This window comes from Nyctereutes procyonoides, unplaced genomic scaffold (genome assembly GCF_905146905.1).
Source record: "Nyctereutes procyonoides isolate TBG_1078 unplaced genomic scaffold, NYPRO_anot_genome, whole genome shotgun sequence".
Lineage (NCBI taxonomy): Eukaryota > Metazoa > Chordata > Mammalia > Carnivora > Canidae > Nyctereutes > Nyctereutes procyonoides.
The window spans coordinates 2,471,507-2,495,805 of record NW_026575032.1 but is presented as its reverse complement, the minus strand read 5'-3'; the positions used below and the strand labels follow the sequence as shown (position 1 = coordinate 2,495,805).

General features: G+C 37.0%; 2 protein-coding genes across 3 annotated transcripts in view; one reads left to right on the top strand and one right to left on the bottom strand.

The window, feature by feature from the left end:
• Positions 1–24,299, bottom strand: part of AFG2A (AFG2 AAA ATPase homolog A) — a 326,044-nt gene that overhangs the window by 298,871 nt on the left and 2,874 nt on the right. For both annotated transcript variants that reach the window (XM_055317094.1, XM_055317095.1), the window contains exons 2-9: positions 22,165–22,286; positions 20,926–21,083; positions 16,205–16,263; positions 14,929–15,573; positions 13,832–13,961; positions 13,505–13,561; positions 10,400–10,523; positions 7,222–7,477 (exon numbers count right to left, since the gene is read on the bottom strand). In XM_055317094.1, the coding sequence (XP_055173069.1) occupies positions 7,222–7,477; positions 10,400–10,523; positions 13,505–13,561; positions 13,832–13,961; positions 14,929–15,573; positions 16,205–16,263; positions 20,926–21,083; positions 22,165–22,286 (1,551 nt within the window). The remainder of the gene's footprint in view (positions 1–7,221; positions 7,478–10,399; positions 10,524–13,504; positions 13,562–13,831; positions 13,962–14,928; positions 15,574–16,204; positions 16,264–20,925; positions 21,084–22,164; positions 22,287–24,299) is intronic.
• Positions 4,588–6,030, top strand: LOC129504407 (splicing factor 45-like). Its single transcript, XM_055317096.1, has one exon. The coding sequence runs from the start codon at positions 4,673–4,675 to the stop codon at positions 5,876–5,878; it is 1,206 nt and encodes a 401-aa protein (XP_055173071.1). The 5' UTR covers positions 4,588–4,672; the 3' UTR covers positions 5,879–6,030.

Genomic DNA, 24,299 nt, shown 5'->3' with positions numbered 1-24,299 from the left:
AAACATTAGGCTTTTGGACAAGTCACAACATATCAAACCACACTCTAGCTCAAAAATTAATTGTAAAAAAACCATAACATTTGAAAGTAAGTTTCACACCCAACCCTCAATATTTAAACATTGTATCTGTTCAGATAAAAGATCCAAGTGCTGAAAGCAACACTACTGTGGTATTTCCAATTTTCATATTCACTATGAGGACAAAATTAAAAGATACAGAAACTATTAATAACACTGGAAAAGATTATAAAAATTGAGATAAGCACCCTGTAGAAGATGTAGATCACTCTCACAAACTGGAATAGATTGTAAAAAACTTCTAGCCCTGGAAAATAATGCACAAACAAGTAATATTCTAAAGACTTTGATCTTTTGTATTAGTATCCCACAAACAGTAACCTTTAAATTACAAAAAACAATGGGAAACATAATCCACTTAGGTTAAATGAAAATCTGAATCACTTTACTTATGCTATTATTAGACACCTGTGTACCACTCTTTGTTAAAAAGGGCAAGGTTTCCCTGACTAGAAGGCACTCTAGAAAGAAGGAAAACTATTAGACAGCCAATGAGCAAAAAACGCAAAGAACACACAGGTCCACAAATCTTAAGGAAGGAAATGTTCTAGGAAAAACGTAAGTCTATATTTTTATTTGTATTCTTAATTGTTAATTCTTAACATTTTCCTTAATTGTGGCTGTTCTAACTTTCAGAAAGGTTAATTTTAACTTTTATTCAGAACCATTATATGTACCTACAAGGCAAACTTGGATACTTATTTTCTCCTAGAAAGAGAGTTAAATGATATAGTTCAGAATAGTACAACTGTCACATAAAAAAGACTCGGGGGGAAAACTCAACACCATCAGAGGTAGTCAGAGATTTACAGTCCCTAAATTTATCTAGTTATTTAAGTCAGTTACAGAGCCTCCAAAAAACAGGGTTAGTGAGCCAAGATGATTGCTTCTCAAAGTATAGCCTGGCATCCACAGCATTGATAGTTCCTGTAACTTGATAGAAATGCAAATTCTTGGGCCCCACCTGGACCTAATAAATCAGTAGGATGGGGCCCAGAATTCTGTTTTAACAAGCTCTACATGTGATTTTTATGCGGGTTAAAACTGGAGAACCACTGGCCTAAACCAATAATTCAGAATATTTGTTCATAGGCAACTGCAAGACTGGCTGCTTTAAAATCAGTAGGAAAACAAATACTGGCTCCAGTTCCCTACTTCCCTTAATTTAATTAAATATGGAGAGGGAATGTGTGTGTGTAGCTTCCCAGGTGAACCTGATGCATAATGAGGTTTAAGAACCAATGTCTTACCTAAGTTAGTGGCTCTCAAAGTGTGGTCTGCAGACCAACAGCATCAGCTGTGAACTTGTTAAAATTCACAAGCACCAGCCAAGACTGAATCAGCAACTCTGGGAGTGGCACACACCCAGCAATCTGTTTACTACGTTCTCCAAGTGATTCTGATACATGAGCAGATCTGAGAACCTCTGCTCCAAGTGATCCCACCTGAACTGAGCACGTATGAAATGAATGTGGATTTCGTGGAGAAGAACAAATTACAGAAAGAGATAGAATTAACTTATGTACTCAGGAATACATCTCCTGGAGCTAGACTATCTCACTGTCCTCACAAATCTGGAAGTTAAAGTGCCTTTACTTCCCAGATATGCCAGTGGACATTCTCAAGCTGTCCACGCAAACATAGCACAACTGGCAAACAATGAAAAGTGCCTTCTGAAAAGCACTGGTTTTAAACAAAATATAAAGTCCACAGTCAGAGCCATGACTGAGAAATCTTGTTAGTAGGATGCTAAAAATGGACTGGAATGTTCAAGAAAATAGTGATCTGGGCATCACAAAATAATACCTTATTTACTGCTACCTATAAAGGTAGCAATAGCCACTTGGGGTTGTTTTTTCAGCACAGACAGGGATTTCTGAAGGCAATAGAGGAGAGAGGAACATGAATCTCACCAGGGGTTTAAAAACAACACCGATTCAACTCTCAGGTTAATAAACATTTTTATTGCTCTACAAGGGCAGTGGGGTGGTAGTCTCATTATGTCTCCCAGCTTTCACATATATTTCTCAGATCAAACACTTATTGAGCACCTACTATGTACCAGAAATTACTACTACCTCCAAATATTAATATATCATCATGACTTTTTAAAAAAAACAGTGATTCTCTAAGGTGAATGTAATGATTGCAACTGCTTCTATTTGCCCAAGGAAACTTAACAGGTTTTAAAAAAATAAAAGGCACCAATTCAAACCTCCCCTAGGTAGTCATTTTAAAAGACTGAGAGCCATTCATATTATTTCCTAATAACCCCTCTAAATTTAGGTAGGATGCAATATTAAGTGCCCAGTTTTTTAAACTAGGAGAGTAGCTTAAATTTACCACAAAGCTGAGTTTATTCTTCCTATGCTTAATATGCACATCATAATATATGGGGATGGATACCCCTGTGTGTTCAATGTGTGGGACATGCTTATGCCTATTCTATAGCACTTGGAATGTAATTCTACTATTTTTAATGCTTACTGAGTTTTAGAGTTATTTCATCTTCCCTTCTGAGTTGCACTATTAGCCAAATTAATAATTTACTCATGTCAAGTCCACAATCGGAAATTATAAAATTGTTTCAATAAGAAAATGTAGTTAACTATAACTTCACAATGGACATTAGTATGTTTTGTGGCACTCTCTCTAAAAACGCTGTGGGAGCAAGCCCTAACCACTTACATTTAAGTTATTCAAAAAACAGATACTAAAGAGAAGACAATGAAGGGCAGACAGGCCAAGTGTATGAAGAAAGTAATGAGGCCAGGCCACATTTAGTAAGTTAAGTTGGTAGTTATTTTCCCCTTTTTTATAATTTTCCCATCCTTTCTTTTTGATTTTTCCCCATTTCTTTTTCGTTCTCCCTTATATCTAGGAATGTCATATTTACAAGGGCACTTAGAGTATCACCTGCCACAACCCTCTAAATGTACAAATGTAGAAAACTAAAGCTCAGATAAGGCCAAGAAGGTCACAAGCCTGATTTTAAAAGCAGGTCTGTCCAACTCTCAAAATCCATTTTCTACTATATCCCCTGCTTCTTTGGAAAAACACCTTTCTACTACATGGTTCTTAAACTTTATTCTGCTATATAGAGAATGAAACTACATAACAAATCATATGTTAGTATTTAAGACAGTATACACAAAACCACCTATTTTCCCTACTGGACACTTTAATTTTAATGCTAATCTTTTTAAAAACTACCTTCTCATAAACCAATTCACAGACTAGAGGAAAAAAGATCAGTTCAATACTGATAATTTGAAATTACTATTAAGTCACATTAATAGAAGTTACTATTTATTTACTGCTTGTATGTGCCAAGTATACCCCATATCTCCCTCTTTTTCTCTCACCCCTCTATCTTCAGGTTGGAGGCCCCTCTTCATCCCACTTTCTCATCCTTTCACAACTTTTTAAATTAAATGTAACATAGTAATTTAAATTAAATGTAACAGGGTACAATCTTTTAAATCTTCTTGTTATTCCCCTAAAGTTCTTGGGGTTACTACAGTGCCCATGAGGGTAGATGGTCCTATTTATATCTAGTATGTAAATTACTTTATCACATTTCCCCTTGATGTCCCAGGACACAACTTAATTTACAGATTATACTTACCTTTGAAATAAAAAATAAAATAAAAAAAGCCTTACACCACTTTGACAAAATCATGTGTTTTATGATTTAATTTTGATGCACAGCATAGATTTGGAATAAAAGGATCTTAAATTTAAATCTTAGCTCTGACACATACCAGCTGTGAGACCTCTCCTGAGTCTATCTGATACTCATATCACAAGGTTGGTGTGAGGATCAGTGGGAAAGAATGTATTCCCTTTCCCACCTTCTCACCTGCCTTATTCTGCCTGTGGAACTTTTTTTTAAGCTTCTTCTTAGATGTGACTTTTCTATATAATCATAGCATTCCTCTCCCCATAGGAAAAGTCACTACATTCTCCATAGTTTAATGAGTATATATCTCACTGTGTAAGTAGTTATTCACAAATCTCTTTCTTTCATCTTTTTTCTGGACAGCAAGAAGCCCAGAGCCTTCGAGAGTGCATGAAATATATGAGAAAGTTAAAAAAAAAAAAGCCTGATAAAGGATATTGAAGAATGAATCCTTGCCTAGATGGTGAAATCCAAAGCAATACCTAAATAGTAATCCAGACTCTTCATTATCACCTAATGGAATGAAGGAAACAAAGTTATCCCCGGATACTTCTTGTTCGCTAGGGAATTCATTTTCATGACTAAACCCACCATTTCTTGTGAAGCACAAGAAACTAGATAGAAAGGGACCAAAATGCACCAAAAGAATGTTTGTATTTGCCTTGTAGCCTATATAACCTATAGTTTCCAACTGTGAGTCCTCTAACATGAAAATTATGATAATGATCAAAAAGAATAAAACTGATTTTCTCTACCAACAGTAAGATATTCAAAAACCCCTAAATATCCCTTCCAAGTTTTCTCTTTAAACCTGCTTTTTGGGCCCGGGTGCTGCGGTCGCGGGCTTCCGTCTCCGCGGCGCCGCGGCCCATGGGGAGAGTCGGCCGGGCGGGCCGGCATTAAACTTGAAAGATGTCCCTGTACGATGACCTGGGAGTGGAGACCAGTGATTCAAAAACAGAAGGCTGGTCCAAAAACTTTAAACTTCTGCAGTCTCAGCTTCAGGTCAAGAAGGCAGCTCTCACACAAGCAAAGAGCCAGAGAACGAAACAGAGTACGGTACTTGCCCCAGTAATCGACCTAAAGCGAGGTGGCTCTTCAGACGACCGGCAGATCGTGGACACCCCCCCGCACGTGGCGGCCGGCCTGAAGGATCCTGTTCCCAGTGGATTTTCTGCAGGAGAAGTTTTGATTCCTTTAGCTGATGAATATGATCCCATGTTTCCTAACGATTATGAGAAAGTAGTGAAACGCCAAAGAGAGGAACGACAGAGACAGCGGGAGCTGGAAAGACAGAAAGAAGTAGAAGAGAGAGAAAAGAGGCGTAAAGACAGACATGAAGCTAGTGGGTTTTCGAGGCGACCAGATCCAGATTCTGATGAAGATGAGGATTATGAGCGGGAGAGGCGGAAAAGAAGCATGGGCGGAGCTGCCATCGCACCACCCACTTCTCTTGTAGAGAAAGACAAAGAGTTACCCCGAGATTTCCCTTACGAAGAGGATTCCAGACCTCGCTCTCAGTCTTCCAAAGCTGCTATCCCTCCTCCAGTATACGAGGAACAAGACAGACCCAGATCTCCAACTGGACCTGGCAACTCCTTCCTTGCCAACATGGGTGGCACAGTAGCACATAAAATCATGCAGAAGTACGGCTTCCGGGAAGGCCAGGGTCTTGGGAAGCACGAACAAGGGCTGAGCACAGCACTGTCAGTGGAGAAGACAAGCAAGCGAGGAGGCAAGATCATTGTGGGTGATGCCACAGAGAAAGATGCATCCAAGAAGTCAGATTCAAATCCATTAACTGAAATACTTAAGTGTCCTACCAAAGTGGTCCTCCTAAGGAACATGGTTGGTGCAGGAGAGGTAGATGAAGACTTGGAAGCAGAAACCAAGGAAGAGTGTGAAAAATACGGCAAAGTTGGAAAATGTGTGATATTTGAAATTCCTGGTGCCCCTGATGATGAAACAGTACGAATATTTTTAGAGTTTGAGAGAGTTGAGTCAGCAATTAAAGCTGTTGTTGATCTGAATGGGAGGTATTTTGGTGGACGGGTGGTAAAAGCATGTTTCTACAATTTGGATAAGTTCAGGGTCTTGGATTTGGCTGAACAAGTCTGATTTTAAGAACTAGAGCACGAGTCATCTCCGATGATCCTTAAATGAGCTGCAGGCTGAGCAGAGAAGGAAAAGGCCTCAGCCAGCCTGTGTGGCTGCTGCGTACAGAGACTCTTGGAAGGACTTCTAAGATATATGTTGATTGATCCCTTTTTTATTTTTTTTATTTTGTGGTTTTTTAAATATAGTATAAAAATCCTTTAAAAAAAAAAAAAAAAAAAAAAAAAAAAAAACCTGCTTTTTGTTCTATATTCTCTTCTCTACACATATTGAGCCAGATTAGAAAGATGAAAGGCCTAAAGGAAGGGTCTTCAAAACCTACTATGTTAGATTAATTGTGAATCAATAATTTGGAAGTTGAAGTTACCATATTTCCATACTAAAGCTCTAAAACAACTAAATTTCCAACTCAAAAATCCAATTTCTTCCATTACCTAAAAGGGCTAAAGTTTCTGTAAAACATCTTCTGAAAATGTTGAATAGGTCACAAACTGGAACAAGAGCATACAACTGAAAAAAATTCCTTCTAAAGTATAAAAGGACCTAGAAACATATATCCAAGGGAATAAATTTAAGGAACCTGAGATTACTGGCAAACCAGGGATGCTATGAGGTATATGCCCAGCCTTTAGAGGCTACCAGAAAATAAACACATCTTCTTAGGACCAACAAACAAATGAAAACAAAACAACAATGAGATATTTTTTTCAGTAAGTTCTTATTTGCCTGATGAAATATTTCAATAGCTTATAAAACCTGCCCTGATTTGAGTACATTTTTCATGGTTAAAATTACTCTGAAAAATTACACAAATGTTAAAAGGTCTTATGGGCTTCCAAAGTAAAGACAGTTATGCCTAGATAGATTTCTTAAAGCCAGTCAACTGATTAATAACAGCCCTTATACATTTTCAGACATTAACATCACCATCACATACTCTGAGGTATAGAATTTTTAGATTTTGCTAAGTACTTTTTCAGCACTTCAAAAAATACAAAGTGGGCTCATTAAGGAAAATTCTGATCCTCCCGTAGGCACTTCTCCCTAATTTCCATAGCAGGATATCAATAAATAGTTACCATCAATACTGCCATTAATGAATCTAATTATACAGGTGTGTGTGTGTGTGTGTGTGTGTGTGTGTGTGTGTGTACACTTAGGAAAAGTATGAAAGGATATATACTATCACAGTGGTTACCTTTAGGTAAAAGTGATTTTTATTTCTTTTTTATAGTTTTCTGACTTATCTAGTTTTCAATAAACATATATTTCATGATTAGAAAAAAATTAGTGATTTCAAGAAATAAGATATAATAATAAGACTCACAGTAGCAAAGCATACTTACCTGCTTCATTACATAAGGCTTTCAAGTCTGCTCCAACGTACCCATGAGCACTATTTGCCAGCTGTAGCAGTTCAACTTCAGTGAGTAAATGGGGTACCCTTTGAAGCAATTTCTGGAGAATATCTAGCCGATCTGCAGCATTAGGAACTCCAATCTCTATCTCTTTATCAAATCGTCCTGGTCTTCGAAGTGCAGCATCTAAGGCATGAGGGCGATTTGTGGCCCCAAGGACCAACACCTGGCCTTCACTTCCTTCCTTACAAAATAAAATAAGAATAAATTACACATTCTTCTAACACTAATACATACAATTGCCTTATCTATATCTATACAGATCTGAAATTATCTATCTATATCTATACTTAACATACAGAAGTACTGGCTATATAGATAATATGGATCTAAGTGTCCACACTAAGTTTCATCCTTTACACTGTTATTACGCATCCCACATTTTCCTAAGTTCAGCCTCAAAACTCCCTCATCTAGAAAGTTTTCCACTATGTACTTTCCCAACTATAGTGATGTCTCTCTCCCCCTTTTGGCATCTAAACTTCACTGTTTTCATGAATAAGAACGTATAATATCCTACCATAAAGTTGTTTTAATTTGTCCTTTTCCCCCTAATTGAAACAAAGACTATGACCAGCACATTATCCAAATAGAACAAGACTCTATTATACAGTTGTCTTAGAAATCTTATTCACATGTGGACTGTACTTTTTTTATTCTGATGTTTAAATTCCTAGTAATAAAGACAGCAATATAACCAATATCTGAGTATCAGCCACCCTTGAATGCATACAGATTTTTCACATAGGAATGAAATTTGGAACAACAAATTATAAAGAACTATAATGATCAGCCATCTGTGAAAGTTATCCAACATTTTATTCTGATGACCCAAGTATAATCCCACAGAGACAAGCTTAACTGACATGTGATTCAAAGTAAGGAAACTGAAACCTATTCAATTATACTGGCTGTCCCAACAGAAAATGTATGGATTACAATAAATCTATCAATTACGTATTTAGAAGACAAAAACACGCCTGTAAGCATTTTCATACTTAAACATCCGTGTCACCCGCTTCCAGTCCTGCTCATAGGCAAGAATATCAGTCCACAGTGGACCTATCCCAGCAGAAGAGAAAGAGGCAGCAAGGATGTAATAATTAAGATCCTCCAAAACAGAGCCTTCCATCTGATTTCATACTTACCAGAACTGTTCTAATTATAATACAGCTCTCTAGAAATATTCGCAGTCAAGGTGGAAAGAGTCATCCATAAACAAAGTCATCAATAAACAAAGATATTTGGTTGGCTTAATGATTCTCCTTTTTTTTTTTTTTTAAGATTTTATTTATTTATTCATGATAGACACGGGGAGAGAGAGGCAGAGACACAGGCAGAGGGAGAAGCAGGCTCCATGCAGGGAGCCCCGGGCCAAAGGCAGGCACTAAACCGCTGAGTCACCCAAGGATCCCCGATTCTACTTCTTATTGTAAACAGAAATTGGCATCTCAGTTTATGTATATCTTTTTTTTTATATAAATTTTTATTTATTTATGATAGTCACACACAGAGAGAGAGAGAGAGAGAGGCAGAGACACAGGCAGAGGGAGAAGCAGGCTCCATGCACCGGGAGCCCGACGTGGGATTTGATCCCGGGTCTCCAGGATCGCGCCCTGGGCCAAAGGCAGGCGCTAAACCGCTGCGCCACCCAGGGATCCCCTATGTATATCTTTTGTGAGTGTTGTTACTATGGATCAGTTCTCAGAGCCCTGCCACCTCCAACATACTAGCATCATTGAATTCTCCAATTTTAAAGGCTGAGAACCAAATCTGCGACACCATCACACCTAGTTATTGCACCAAGACTTAGAATCACGTGGTCATCCAGCCTCCTTCAGGTATCCTTCTTTTATGTTACTCTTAAAATTGTCAACACAATTGTTGGGGCACCTGGATGGCTTAGTCAGTTGAGCATCCAACTCTTGATTTCAGCTCAGGTCATGATCTCATGGGATGTGGGACTGAGTCCTATGCTGGGGAGTCTGCTTAAGATTCTCTCTCCTTCTCCTTCCCTCTCCCCACTTGCACACATATGCTCGTGAGCTCGCTCTCCCTCACTCTCTCTAAAATAAATAAATCTTAAAAAAAAAAAAACTGTAACACGCTAGCAAATAATGGAGACTTAAAACCCAATCTTCACATTATGTTCACATGTTTAGTTTCTACCAGTAGGAAAGTTCTAACTGTCCAGTTTTTTAATGTATAAAGGAGGGCTTGGGGGTACATGTTTTCTAAAATTTCTTTTGATTCTAACATACTATGACTCTAAAAATTGTGTTATTTACAATCCTGCATAAGAAATGTATTCTGGTAAATGGCTGTCACAGGAGTCTGACAAAATTTTTCTTCATTCCTGCCATTGCTCCTATGGATCTTCCTTTCATAATGAGCACATAGTTTTTAAATTTATTTTTTTTTATAATTTTTATTTATTTATTATAGTCAGAGAGAGAGAGAGAGAGAGAGAGAGCAGAGACATAGGCAGAGGGAGAAGCAGGCTCCATGCATCGGGAGCCTGACGTGGGATTCGATCCCGGGTCTCCAGGATCGTGCCCTGGGCCAAAGGCAGGCGCCAAACCGCTGCACCACCCAGGGATCCCAATAAGCACATAGTTTTTATTAATGTGTGAGTAAATGCCCTATCAGAGAATGTGGTAACACAGGTAGATTCTTTTTAGATGTTGTACATATTTTCCATTATTTTCACTTTGTTTTCTTTCACTTGTTAAACATAAAGCCCCAAAAGAATCAATTTTTATAGGAGTATAGAGGACTTACTCATGAAATTTCTTAGTAAAATTGATCTAAATCTTCCTTACTGATTTTTGCTTCAGATTTTTAATACCATTTACTACAAAAGAAATCCATCACTGTTTATTTTTTATATGGTAGGAACACATGGCATTATATCATCCTAGTTACTAAGATATCTGCTGAAGAAAATTAATTTATGGATTCTTTCCTTTAGTTTTTAAGGCTAATATTTTTCCCTGTCCTATAATATCCCAAAACTCAGATATATTTGATAGTTTTTGCTACTATATATGTATTATTAGGAATCATTGCTTTCACAACACAGAATAGATATTGGTACTATACTTACTGAACCAATGCCATCCATCAGTGTTAAGAGTGATGCTACCACTCTTTTTTCCACTTCATTCTGAGCCCCTTCTCTTTTAGGACAAAGTGCATCCAGCTCATCAATAAAAATAATTGATGGGTGTCTAAAAACAAACAAGTAAAATGAATTATTTAATATACATCTTATTTTTAAATTTGATGTATTGTGTTTCAAGTGAAACTGAAGACTTCCAATTTTCTAATTGAAACACACATGCAAAAGAATGAAACTTACACCATACACAAAAATAAAGTCAAAATGGATTAAAACCTAAATAGGAGACCTGAAACTACAAAGAGAGCACAGGGAGTAATTTCTCTGACATCAGCCATAGAAACATTTTTCTAGATATGTCTCCCGAGACAAGGGAAATAAAAGCAAAAATAAACTATTGGGACTACATCAAATAAAAAGCTTCTGCACAGCAAAGGAAACAATCAACAAAACTAAAAGGCAACCCTACTAAATGGAAGAAGGTATTTGCAAAAACATATATCCAAATATATAAACTGATACTCCTCAATACCCAAAAAACAAATAATCCAACTGAAAATGAACAGAAGACACAGACATTTCTTCAAAGATACACCGGTGACCAATAGACACATGAAAAGATTCTCAACATCACTTATCAGGAAAATGTGAATCAAAACTACAATGAGATTATCACCTCACACCTGTCAGAACCAATAAAAAACCATGATATAGGTGTGAGCGAGGATGTGAAGAAAAAGGAACCCACATGCACTACTGGTGGGAATGCAAACTGGTGCAGCCACTGTGGAGATTTCTCAAAAAGTTAAAAATAGAACTACTCTACAACCCAGAAATTACACTACTGGGTATTTACCCAAAAAATACAAAAACACTAATTCAAAGGGATACATGCACCTCTTATTTAGAGCAACATTATCTACAATAGCCAAATAATGGATGCAGCCCAAATGTCCACTGATGAATGAATGGATAAAGAAAATGTAGTATATATACACAATGAAATATTATTCAGCCATAAAAAGAAAGAAATCTTGCTATTTGCAATGAGATGAAGCTACAAAGTATAGTGCTAAATGAAATAAGTAACAGAAAGATAAAAACCATATAATTTCACTTATCAGTTTAAGAAATAAAACAAACGAGCAAAGGAGAAAAAAGAAACCAAAAAACAGACTTAACTACAGAGAACAAACTGATGGTTACAAGAGGGATGACTGAAATAGGTAATGGGGATTACCATCGTGAGAACAGGGTGATGTAGGGAATCGCTGAATTACTATGTTGTATACCTGAAACTAATACAACACTGTAAACTACACTGGAATTAAAATAAAAACTTGGGATCCCTGGGTGGCGCAGCGGTTTGGCGCCTGCCTTTGGCCCAGGGCGCGATCCTGGAGACCCAGGATCAAATCCTACATCGGGCTCCCAGTGCATGGAGCCTGCTTCTCCCTCTGCCTGTGTCTCTGCCTCTCTCTCTCTCTCTGTGACTATCATAAATAAATAAAAATTAAAAAAAAAAAAAACTTTAGAAGATTCAATATTAAAAAAAATAATAAAATAAAAATAAAATAAAATAAAAACATAATTAAAAAAAGAAATGCAATGTATCAAATTTAGGACTCAGTTAATAATTTTAAAGATAAAGGCAACAAGATGTTAAACTGAAAAACCTTACATTAATTCTAGTCCAAATTATTAATTCATCACTTTCCAGCAAATCTAAATTCAATAAAAAGTAGAGTATTAAGAATAGTCTACTGCTCATGAGATCAGTCTATGCCAAAATAGAACTTGCCTGCTAATACCCAGTAAATTGTTATGATTCCATCAATTCGGGAGGCCAGAGTTGTCCCCTGGAGCAGGTGTAAAGTCCAAGGGATAGAAATTCCAAATGTGCTCTCTTTTTTTTTTTTTTTTGGTCTATTAGAAAAAGAACTTTCGAGGTGATCGGTTCTCCCATATAAAGATGTGAATTCTCTCACAATAGAAAGCTTCAGGACAGCCCAGGTGGCTCAGCGGTTTACCGCCACCTTCAGTCCAGGGCGTGATCCTGGAGACCCAGGATGGAGTCCCATATCGGGGTCCCTGCATGGAGCGAACTTCTCCCTCTGCCTGTGTCTCTGCCTCTCTATCTCTCTCTGTGTCTCTTTGAATAAATAAATAAAGTCTTTTAAAAAAAGAAAGCTTCAACTGCCAGGAACGTAATAATAATGAAAACACACTACACAATACCGTATACATTGGTTCTCAAATTTTCAGTACTGGAACTACCAACCTTATAAAAGGACTACCTTATTTCATCTGCTATCTCTGAAAAAAAACTTCAAAAATGAAAGTTCTTTTGATAAGAGCAGAATTATGATCAGTTAAATACCAAAACAATGTTAGGGACATAGCCTTATTATGAATAATACATTAGACCAAGTTATAGACCACATTCTTATACTCATTGCAATGTAATATGGTAGCCTAAACTGAGGAATAATCAATAAGAATTGTTTTTAAAGAGCAAAAGAGGGCAGCCCCGGTGGCCCAACAGTTTAGGGCCGCCTTCGGCCCAGGGTGTGATCAAGTCCCACGTCGGGCTCCCTGTATGGAGCCTACTTCTCCCTCTGCCTGTGTCTCTGCCTCTCTCTCTCGCTCTCTCTCTCTGTCATGAATAAATAAATAAAATCTTAAAAAAAAAAAAAAAAGACCAAAAGATTTGTCCCTTTGAAACAAACTATAATTTAAAAAAAAAAAAGGGTTTTAAGCATAAAGGGCTAATATAATACAATCTACTAAGACAGCTAAATAAAATAGATATGCCTAAGTATCCTAAATCATAAATTTATATACTCAAGTAAAATCATGACTTACCATACAACATTGTCTTAATTTTCCTACTTTATGTAATTCAATAACTCACTGATCAAACTTCCAAAACAATACTAAATAAAAATAGATTAAATACAACTTCATTAGATTTACAATCATTTCTAGTGCTATCAGTATTATTCTTCTAGTGTTCTTTCATGTTTCATATAAAGTGTTAGTAACTCTAACATAATCTTGATTACTAATTACAAATCTAAATGTAAGTACCGTAGAGTGGCTTCAGCAAATATTTGACGTAACCTTGCTTCTGTCTCCCCGTAGAATCTGTAACAAATAAAATTACATTTAAGGATCAACTCTTAGTGTTTTAAAAGTTTGTCTATAAAAGCTTATTTAATTTTTCTAATACTTCCAGAATGCTTAAAATTACTTTCAAAAACTATTTTCTAAACTTAATTTTTATACACAATTAAAAGCAAATTTAAAGTATTTCAACATATGAACTAGCCAGACAGAATGCTATGCAGTCATTTTTTTAAAATCACTTTTAAGTAGCATTTAATAACACTTTATTGTATTATATTATGCACCTACTTGCTTATAATTTCAGGACCATTAATTACAGAAACATAGGCTCCGACTTCATTAGCAACAGCCCTGGCAATCATTGTCTTTCCAGTGCCTGGAGGGCCATAGAGTAACACTCCTCTAGGTGGGGGAATTCCTAGAAGAAAAAGAAGAGAACAATGGATTCAGCATTACTAGGTTTCTTGTATTGTCATGTGGCTGCAAATAGGAGTCATAAAATATAAATTTACCTCGTATTACAAAACTAAAGAGTCAGACCTTCTGCCCTGCCCCCTCCCCCAAAAATGTACTAACTGGCCCAAATCCTAATCTCTGGCAATGACCTTCTCTCTGTAGACCCAACCAGGTCATGCACACTGGTAAAAAACTGGCTGGACACCCAAACAAATTGCCATGTTCCATCCCAGATAGCACAGCTCAATATCAGAACGCAAAGCTTGGACAAGAACACAGGCATCCAAAGGAAGCCATCAATCCTAATTTTTATCTCAACTAGCCATCTTAGGTTATATAAGCATTACTAACAAAATGTCAATCAAAGGATTCATATTTTATATATATATTCATATATATATATATAAAGATTCATGAAAAATGAAAAGGCAGAGAGAAAGAGATGGTAGGCACCAAATACATGCAGAGGATCTGGGCAATTACCACACAGAGGAAGCCCTGAGTTTCCTAGGAACCAACCACTCCCTTAACCACTTGCTTCAATGCAAAGAGATGTGCTCACAGTTACATTTCCTAACAAAGAAGCCTTATCCAACATATTTAAATATTCGGTTTCCTTCTTTGGTCATTACAGCTGATCTAGAATGACAAGATACTAACTCTAGACCCAATACAAACAATTGTGGAAGTATGCAATTAGAAGAGACAAGGCTGAAACTAATTGACATTACAACCTAAAGAGATCAAGCATGGAAAAAAGGCTCACTTAACTGGTATCTCCCAAAGCAACTCACACCTCCTACCATACCTACCACTCAGGAAAGAAAAACAAGAAAAGAAGATGAACAATTATTACATAAGTGGAATGAACCAACTGCTTTTTAGTTTGAATTTAATACTTCTGTTGCAATACACTGAAGGAATCATACCATAACTCTTGAAAAGTTCAGGCTGTTTGAAAGGCAATTCAATAATCTCTCTAATTGCTTTCAGCTGACTACTTAAGCCTCCTATCATGTCATAAGTTACTTTGAATTGGTTGTCTTCCTCTTCTGAATTTGTATGAACCTTTGTAAAATTAACTCTTGTTGTTGAAGAAATAAAATAAAAAATATCAGTGTTGCACTTTGCTCCCACACAGGCTGACTTCAGCAATCTCTCTTCATTGATAAGTTGCTCATTTCCTCCTCTGGCCGACTCAAAACTACATTTAAGTTCTGTGACTTCCACTAGTCCAAGTCCGCTGCTATCCCCATGATTCTGTGTAACATCCAACAAAATGTCACTGTCTTTATTTATCATTCTGTCATCTACTGGTTTGCAAGGAGTACTGCTCGATGGTGGGTCCTGAGGCTCTCCCAGATCTAATTGGCTTAGCTGTAGAGATACATCCAGGGTACTGGTTTCCATGCTGGACTGTTCATAGGCCATTCCCTGAGCATTGGTGTCAGAGTCATTCTGAGGCCTTCTTAATATCATGCCATCTGTCCCTTTCACTTGCAGCACTTGCAATTTACATGGTCGTCCATAGAATGTACAATACAGAAAGTTGCCAGGTAAAACAATCTTGCCGTCTAGAAAATAATTTTTTAAATATAAATGTTAGCATAACTCTTCACCCATTTCATGTTTAAATAACAATCTATTCCATCTATTAACAAAACCTATCTGACAGAAAGACTAAATCAAAGATAAGAGTATTAATAAAATGATTGCCATGAAAAAGAGACAATTCCCATTTGATAGAGCACCATGTGGAGACAGAAGGGCAAGATAACTCTTTAAACTCCTCCATGTTCAATACATCTAGAATTCTATCAACTATATAAAAAAAAAAATAGTGTGGCATTCCACATCCAATAACGAACTAACCTAAAATGGCATACCTAACTAACACTCCAAGATAACATTTCTCACTGGAAAGAGGAAGAGCTTAAGGGTTAAGAGTTTCAGTTCTACCACTGACTTTGTCCAAAGATAAGTCATATATTCTCTCCAGTGCTCTCCGATTCTCTCCAACTGCCAATCAATTAATTGGGGAGAAAAAATTCCTATCCCAAAAGGACATTAATTCATTAAGAATAACACTTTTCACATTATGTTGAAGAAAATTACAATCTATACAAGTCCTCAAAGACACATTACTTTATTAACTGCTACCTTGCTTCTTATAATTTAAAAAGCTATTTAAAATGTATGCCTCACCTAGCTTTCTTAGAAGACAACCAGTCAGTTGTTCTTCATTAATATCCACATTTTTGTCACTGTAAAGGGTGGGGGAAAGAGAAAACAGCATTAAGTACACCAGAAACTAAATGTAATATAAAATTTCATGTACATTATTACAAGGCAGACTTAGTCAAAAGAATTAGTTTACAAACTGGAAATGGTTTATATAATTTGGGAATGATTTATGTTTTTCAGGTATTTCTTATAGGCATGAAAATACCATTTGCAATTTAGTGTTCTAATGACCTAAATCAATGTTCTTCAAAATATAGAATACTATCCATTACTAGATTATGAAATCATTTCAGTCGATCCCATCCAGAATTTTTTTTTGATAGAATACAAAAATGTCAAAGTACATCACATATAGACTAAATACTGCTTAGAACAGTATTACTTTCTTACACATACATACACACATCTATATACTCACATATACAGGTACATGTGTGTGAATATGTGCACTGTATTTGTGCACATATGCATATACTGAATCACAATGAAATGTATTTTTTATTGTGTGTCATAGCCAAAAACATTTGAAAAACACTGGCCTAAATTAATCACTTCCTTTCTGAAATTGCCTAGCTTGAAGAAAGGCTTTTATGATTATTATTATTTTTTAAGACTTTATTTATTTATTCATGGGAGACACAGAGAGAGAGAGGCAGAGACACAGGGAGAGGGAGAAGCAGGCTCCATGCAGGGAGCCTGACGTGGAACTCAATCCCAGGTCTCCAGGATTAGGCCCTGGGCTGAAGGCGGCGCTAAACTGCTGAGCCACCCGAGCTGCCAGAAAGGCTTTTATTAATAGCTTACTTCATTCCCTAAAATTTATAAATTATCTTTCAGGAAAATTAAGTCCTTTATTGGACATTACCTAAAAAGGTAGAAATAAGAAGACAGGAGATTAATAGTATAATGAAATTTAATTCTGGAGAGGGGTATGCCTTTCCCTTCTCCAGAAAGGGAAAAATGAGAACCCCTTCTTCTACTAATGACTATCTTCCAGGAAGTTGCTTGAGTGCAGGAAGTAGGTACATATACTTGTTAAAGGAACATGTTCTTGGAGAGTTCTCAGAATACGTGCATTTTTCCTACCTCCCCCCATATAAGAAGCCCATATGGGCAGAAAAGGCCTACAGTTGTGAGCTCTGTCAGACAGCAGTGGAGAAGCAACAGTTTATCTCAAGAAGATAGTTTAGTAGACTCATCTGGTCCAAATAAAAGCTTTCTTCTCCAAATACTTTATCAGCAACAAACAAAATCAATATAGTAAACTTCATTATTCCCAGATTCACCTACTTGCTAAAATGTATTTGTAACCCTAAAAATCAACATGAGCAGAGCTTTCCTAGTCACTAACAGACATACATAAAACAGGCAAAAAAAAATTGGAGTCGCTAAGCACTTTCCTAGCAGAGGCTGAAAAAGTACTCTTATTTCAATTCTTTCAGAAGTAACAAGAAGAGTAGAGACAGGAGGAGGCAGTGCAGTGTACAGCAAAAAGTCCCAGCTCTTTACAACAGGTGGAGATTTGAATTCTAACTCTGGCATCTGTATAGTGAGGTGGCCTCAGGCAAGTCACTTAACACTCCTGAACTACTGCTGCTCTTTCATAAACTAAAGAAGACAAAATCTATCAGAATGAGTTGTTTTAAGATTATAATGTATATAAGATATATGTATTTTTGTATATTAAATATGCACTAAATATATTAATGTTATTAGTACATACTAATATATATAATACACATTAAGTATATGTAAATACAAACATAACATAAAATATAAGCATATACTTAATGTATATATAAACATAGATACCTCTAGGAGCAATGGTTCAGTATTTGCTAATGTAATGTTCACAGCAACTTTATAGAACATACTGACCACTAATAATGAGAACTGAGTACATATTAACATAAAGGAGAAAAAAAATAGAAGAAGGAAATTTGAAATCAAATATATATATATATAGACTACATATGAAATTGTAGCTCCTTAAAATTCTCAAAATCACTTGTTTATAGAATTCTGAAACCAGTTATACCTATTTATTAAACTCTGAAGAGAGGATACTTACAAATGTGTATAAGCATAAAAATATTAAAAGAGTTTTGCTCCATACACCGGAAGCCCGATGTGGGATTCGATCCCGGGTCTCCAGGATCGTGCCCTGGGCCAAAGGCAGACGCTAAACCGCTGCGCCACCCAGGGATCCCAAGAGGGCAGCCCCAGTGGCCCAACGGTTTAGTGCCGCCTTCGGCCCAGGGTGTGATCAAGTCCCACGTCGGGCTCCCTGTATGGAGCCTACTTCTCCCTCTGCCTGTGTCTCTGCCTCTCTCTCTCTCTCTCTGTGACTATCATAAGTAAATAAAAATTCAAAAAAAATAAAAATAAATAAAAGAGTTTTGCTGTTAAAAAGAGAGTGGATTAAAAAAAATAGTGGATTAATAAATCTAAAAAAAAAGAAAAGTAAGTGGGTGCAGATAAAATCACTTCCACTAGAAAGAACTCTAATCTTACTAATAAAACTTCAGAAGCAACTGAAGGATTTAATCAACAGAATAAAATTACTGATTTTTCTTACTGGAAAGTAAGTTTCTTACATAAGCCCTTCTGCTACATTTAAAACACAAGATTTTTTTAAAATAAAATTTTAAAGACCAACTTCCACTAGTTCCTCTGTTGTAGACAATTGTTATCACCTAAGACTGCTGCGCCCTCAAGAGGTCACACTAGTTAGATCATCAAAAATCCAGTCAACTGATAACTGCAACCTGCAGCACTGTCTCAAAACAATCTAAAGATTAATACTGTTTAATCTGAGTAGAAAAACCTAACCCACAAAATAACGGGTAAGTTACTTCTCATGGAGCCCATCTCCTCATCCTTAAGAAAAGGACAAATAGGGGCACTTTGCAGGAAGAGTAAGTGAGAGAAGAGGGAAAAAGTGTGTGTGCATGTATGTGTGCTAGTACACATCGCATGTTGAGTTCTCTTCTCCCCTCTTTTATTTTATTGTTAAAATGTGATTAATTCCTCTGAAAAGTTTCCCAGTTTGTAAAAAAAAAAAAAAAAAAAAAATCTGCTGAAGCTCAAGCTTGGAATCTAAAAAAGTAGCAAAAGAGAAGATAACATTTTAAAATCAAGCTAATGAGGGGCACCTTGGTGGCTGAGTCAGTTGAGCATCTGCCTTCAGCTCAGGTCATGATCCCAGGGTGCAGAACGCCACGTCTGGCTCCCTGCTCATATGTGGAGTCGGCTTCTCCTTCTGCCTCTGCCCCTCCCCCTGCTTGTGTGTGCTCTCTTCTTATCTCTCAAATCAAGAAATAAAATCTTTTAAAAGATAGATAAAATCAAGCTAATGACTGGAAAATGTTTTGTAATTCTTGCATATAAATACCTTCCCAAAATTGTTAGTACAGTAGTATTAAAGTATCAAAAATGCTTTATTTAAACAAATCTCGATAAGACTTGCATATGTGAACTCAGTTACAATCCCATTAGATACAGAGTATCCAAGAGGATGAGTGATATATGTTAGCTGTATTGATGAGGTAATTCAATTAGTCCTTGGTAAGGGACTATTTCAAAATCTGATAGAAATAACTGTTTTTACTAGATTGAATAATCAGCAAGTTAAAATATATAATTGAGTACTTTGCTTGAAGTCATTTATTTAAAGATTTATTTGAAGAGAGAGAGAGAGAGGGATAAAGAGAGCAGGGTACATGAGTCAGGGGAGGGACAGAGAGAGAGAATCTTCAAGCAGACTCCTCAGAGCGCAGAGCCTGTGGCAGGGGTGGTGGGCTTAATATCATGAACCATGAGATCACAACCTTGGCTGAAACCAAGAGTTGGACACTTAACAGACTGAGCCACCCAGGTGCCCCTGGAAGAGTATTGATTAAAACTTGTTTCTGGGCAGCCCCGGTGGCTCAGCGGGTTAGTGCCGCCTTCGGCCCAGGGCCTGATCCTAGAGACCTGGGATCGAGTCCTGCGTCGGGCTCCCTACATGGAGCCTGCTTCTCCCTCTGTCTGTGTCTCTGCCTCTCTCTCTCTCTCTCTCTCTCTCTCTCTCTCTCTCTGTATCTCTAATAAATAAATAAAATCTTAAAAAAAAAAATTGTTTCTTGTCTATTCACAGTAACCTACTCCCTCTTTTACAACAGCCCTGATTACACTGCAAAACAAGATGAAAACTACTGCTAAGTATATATCAATATTAATTCCTCTTACCTAAAATATCAGGTCATACTCTAATCATAGGGCATTAGAGAGTCTCTAGTCGATACCTTAGGTGGCACTCATCTAGCTTGTGCTATCTAATACAGTAGACCACTAGCCATTCACCATGTGTGGCTATCAAGTGCTTAAATGTAGCTAGTCCAAATTGAGATGTGCTACAAGTATAACATTCAAACTGGATTTTCAAGATTTAGTTTGAAAAGTATCTTATTAATAATTTTTATAAGGTTAAAATTTTATGATAACTGGTTAAATATTAAATGTTAGATGATATTTAAATAATGACTAAATCATTAAATGAAATATTTCACCAGTTTCATTTTCTTTCTTAAATGTGACTACCAGAAAATGCGAAATTACATATGTGGTTCACATTTGTGACTCTTGTTTTATTTCCACTGGGCAGCACTGATCCAGACTGTCACCAAAGAAAAGAGCCAAACCTGAGTGCCAGGTCCATTTCCTCAGCCTGTAGCACAGCACCCAACAGAGGCTGGACTTGGATAGCATCACCAACCTTCACACCCACATTCTTCTGTGCCATTTCACTCAGGCCAACCTTGCCGCCAGGAAATCCTGCCACAGGCCAGGCCGTATAGACCTGCCCAGAACACAGGAAATAAAAATATGAGAACATAAATATTCATAGAATATCATTATAAATAAAGTTAGAAAACTAAGCATAGCTAAGCATATGGAGCTGTAAAACATAGTCCTTACCCCCAAGGAGTTATAATCAGACACAAATTACAAAAAACTTTTAAAATAAATATTACATCTTCTTGTGAAGATTGGGAATGATACCAGAGTGAAAATGGTAGAAGATTTGAAAGGCAATTTAGGAAAAGTCACAAAGGCATTAACATGTAACAGGAAGAAAATACTAAAGACAAGCTAACTGCAAGGTAATCTACCCTGGAGCATAAACTACATCCAGGAAATAGTGAAGAACCTGGCACCAGAGGTTCATGAGAACCTGGATCTCATCAGACTGAAATGTTAAGGGAGAGAAGCAAAGATTTCCAGCTCCAGATAGTGAGCTGAGCTCATATATTTATAATGTTCCACAAGACACAGGAAAGGATTTTTTTTTTCCTTTGTAAGAATAATGAAAAGAATGAGAGGTGTGCCATCAGTACATAATAGATTTCAAATTATTTTCAGAGGACACTGCTGGATGAGAGAACATTGACTGATGAAGCAGCAGAAGAAATGGCAGAAGCAGAGGCCAGCGGCAGGGAAGAAGGCCAAGCTGGCAAAAATGATCAAGGAAAGGTTCTGGGCTTTGAGCCTCAAGCATGATGAATAGCAGCAAGAACAAACAGCTGAAAACGGGGAGGGTAATCAAATATTTGTATACAAAAGAGATGACTTTCATACTCCCAAACAGCATTTCTGTGGGAAAAAAATACATATAACTAACAGACTGGGGGGGGGGGGGGATAGGGCTGATAGTGTGTGTGTCATTACCTTCAGAGGAAGAGCCTCTCTCTACAGCATGACATTTAGGGGCTACTATACCCAGGAAAGTTACAGACATCAAAGAAAGTAAAAGGTTAACAGATGTGAGGATCTTTTAAGATACAGTTTTTCGTTTACTACTGCTTTGTTGAAAATTAAAAGAAAAACCATCTCAAATCTTTCTAAGGATTTCTAAGGAAATGAAAAGGACTCTTTCTTACCTCTTGCTTTCCATCCAAACTGGTTAGCAACACTGGTCGACCTATACATATATTTGCAGATTTCATAGTGTTGAGTCCAAGTTGAACAAGGAAATTCTGGAATGTTTTAGGAACTTTGTCATCTTCGAAAAAGGGAAAGAAAATTATTTTCACACTATTTTCTAAGTGAAGTCAAAGCCTGCTTTCTTTTGGAGTAAGTAAAAATCCTCTATCTACATAACCACATAAATGCACTTACCATACCCTGGAGGAACCAGTTCCAACCCTCTTTTTTTTTTTTTTTTTCTTAAACAGAAAGACTTAAAACCAAACCTTTTTGAGGATCCACTGACTGACGACAGGAGTGCTAACTAAAAAAGATGTCTAATTGGGAAGGTTTTAGTTTTCATCTTTTAAGAAAAATCATCTCTAATTTTTAAAAAACTGCAATAGGGCTTTTCGTATTTGCATAGTAACTCTTGTACTATAGATTCTAAGTTGAGTTGACTACAGTATTCAAAGGCTTGAGCTGGATAACTGGCATTTAGCTCTGAAGGGTTAAGTTAAATTTCCACTTCTGAGCCACATGATACCAATCAGATATTTTTCTTTTCTAATCCCAAAAATACACAGGTAAGATAATAGCACAAGTCTTATTCCTTAAGCAAGTATATACTGACCAAAATGATCATTAGTGTTTTCAACTTTTGGCAAAGGAACAGACCAGAATTCAGCCCAGCTGGCAACACCTCTGAAAATGTCTGATTTAATTATTTTTGCCACTACAAAATATATTTTCCTTCTGTCATCAGCTGAACAAATCTAGAAAAACAAAGCATCTCACGGAGCTAAGATCAACAGTACTGAGCATTTATAAAATAAGCATATTTCATAATACGAGGCTGAAAAGAAATTCAGCTTTCCTATGAGCATTCGGTCTCTTACAGAGTTTACTAATCAATAACAGCAAAGTATCCTTTTGACGATTTCATAATGTTCAGTTTCTACCCCTTCTTTCTTCCTAAACCTCAATGAATTACCCTTCCCTCTTGATAAGTAACTCACAGGGGTATTCAGTCCTTAGCAAAATTCTAGGTTTTCTTATTCTCTTCCTTCCGTCCTGTCCCGCACATTCACCATGCATCAGGATCTGACAAATCACCAGTTCTACAAATACCTCCACTTCCTCCCTATGAAGATCATGTTCATATTCTCATCCACTGGCCTTATCTCCTAATACATCTCCATGCATTCTCTTACAGTGTTCAAATCTACTCAAGCTGTCCTCCACACAATTCCTTTCACAAGTCCTCATTCCTCCAATACTGTACTTTAAAAATACATCTCGGGATCCCTGGGTGGCGCAGTGGTTTGGAGCCTGCTTTTGACCCAGGGCGCGATCCTGGAGACCCGGGATCGAGTCCCACGTCGGGCTCCCGGTGCATGGAGCCTGCGTCACCCTCTGCCTGTGTCTCTGCCTCTCTCTCTCTCTCACTGTGTGCCTATCATAAATAAATAAAAATTAAAAAAAAATATTAAAAAAAATACATCTCAACATCCACTTTCCTCATTAATCAACTATACATTTATTGAGCACTTCATGTGCCAGATTAGTAAAGGTATTTTCAAACAACCACTACTCTTCATTTGTTAATTCAGCAAACATTTATTATGTGCCTACTACGTGGCAGATAATATGCTAGGTACAAGAGATACAAAGTGAACAAAAGCGGATGGTTCCTGGCCTCAAAGAGCTTATAATCTAACAGGATGAGAGAGTTACTAATCGCTGAATAACTGTGTAATGGGAAACTAATAGAATGCAAGAAGAACTAAGAGTGCTGGGAGAGCCTCTTATGTGGAATCTAGTTTGGAAGAAACAGAGGATGCTTCTCCAAGAAAGTAATGTTTAAATTCAGATCCAAAGGAAGAGTAGGAATTAATTAATCAAAGAGGGGGGGAAAAAGATAATTCTTGGCAAAGAGAACAGCTTGGACAGAGAAGTACTGCACAGACAGGAGCACTGTGCATCTGAGGAAAGAGTACAGGCAAAATCATAGAAGACAAGAAGGGGCCACCTAAGGAAAATCAAGATACCCTAGGGCAGTAGGCAATATCAAGCAGCAGCTTGTTCTTATTCTCTCTAAAATAAGTAC

Excerpts from the sequence above, each read along its gene's own strand:
- LOC129504407 (XM_055317096.1), top strand. The coding sequence starts at position 4,673 with ATGTCCCTGTACGATGACCTGGGAGTGGAGACCAGTGATTCAAAAACA.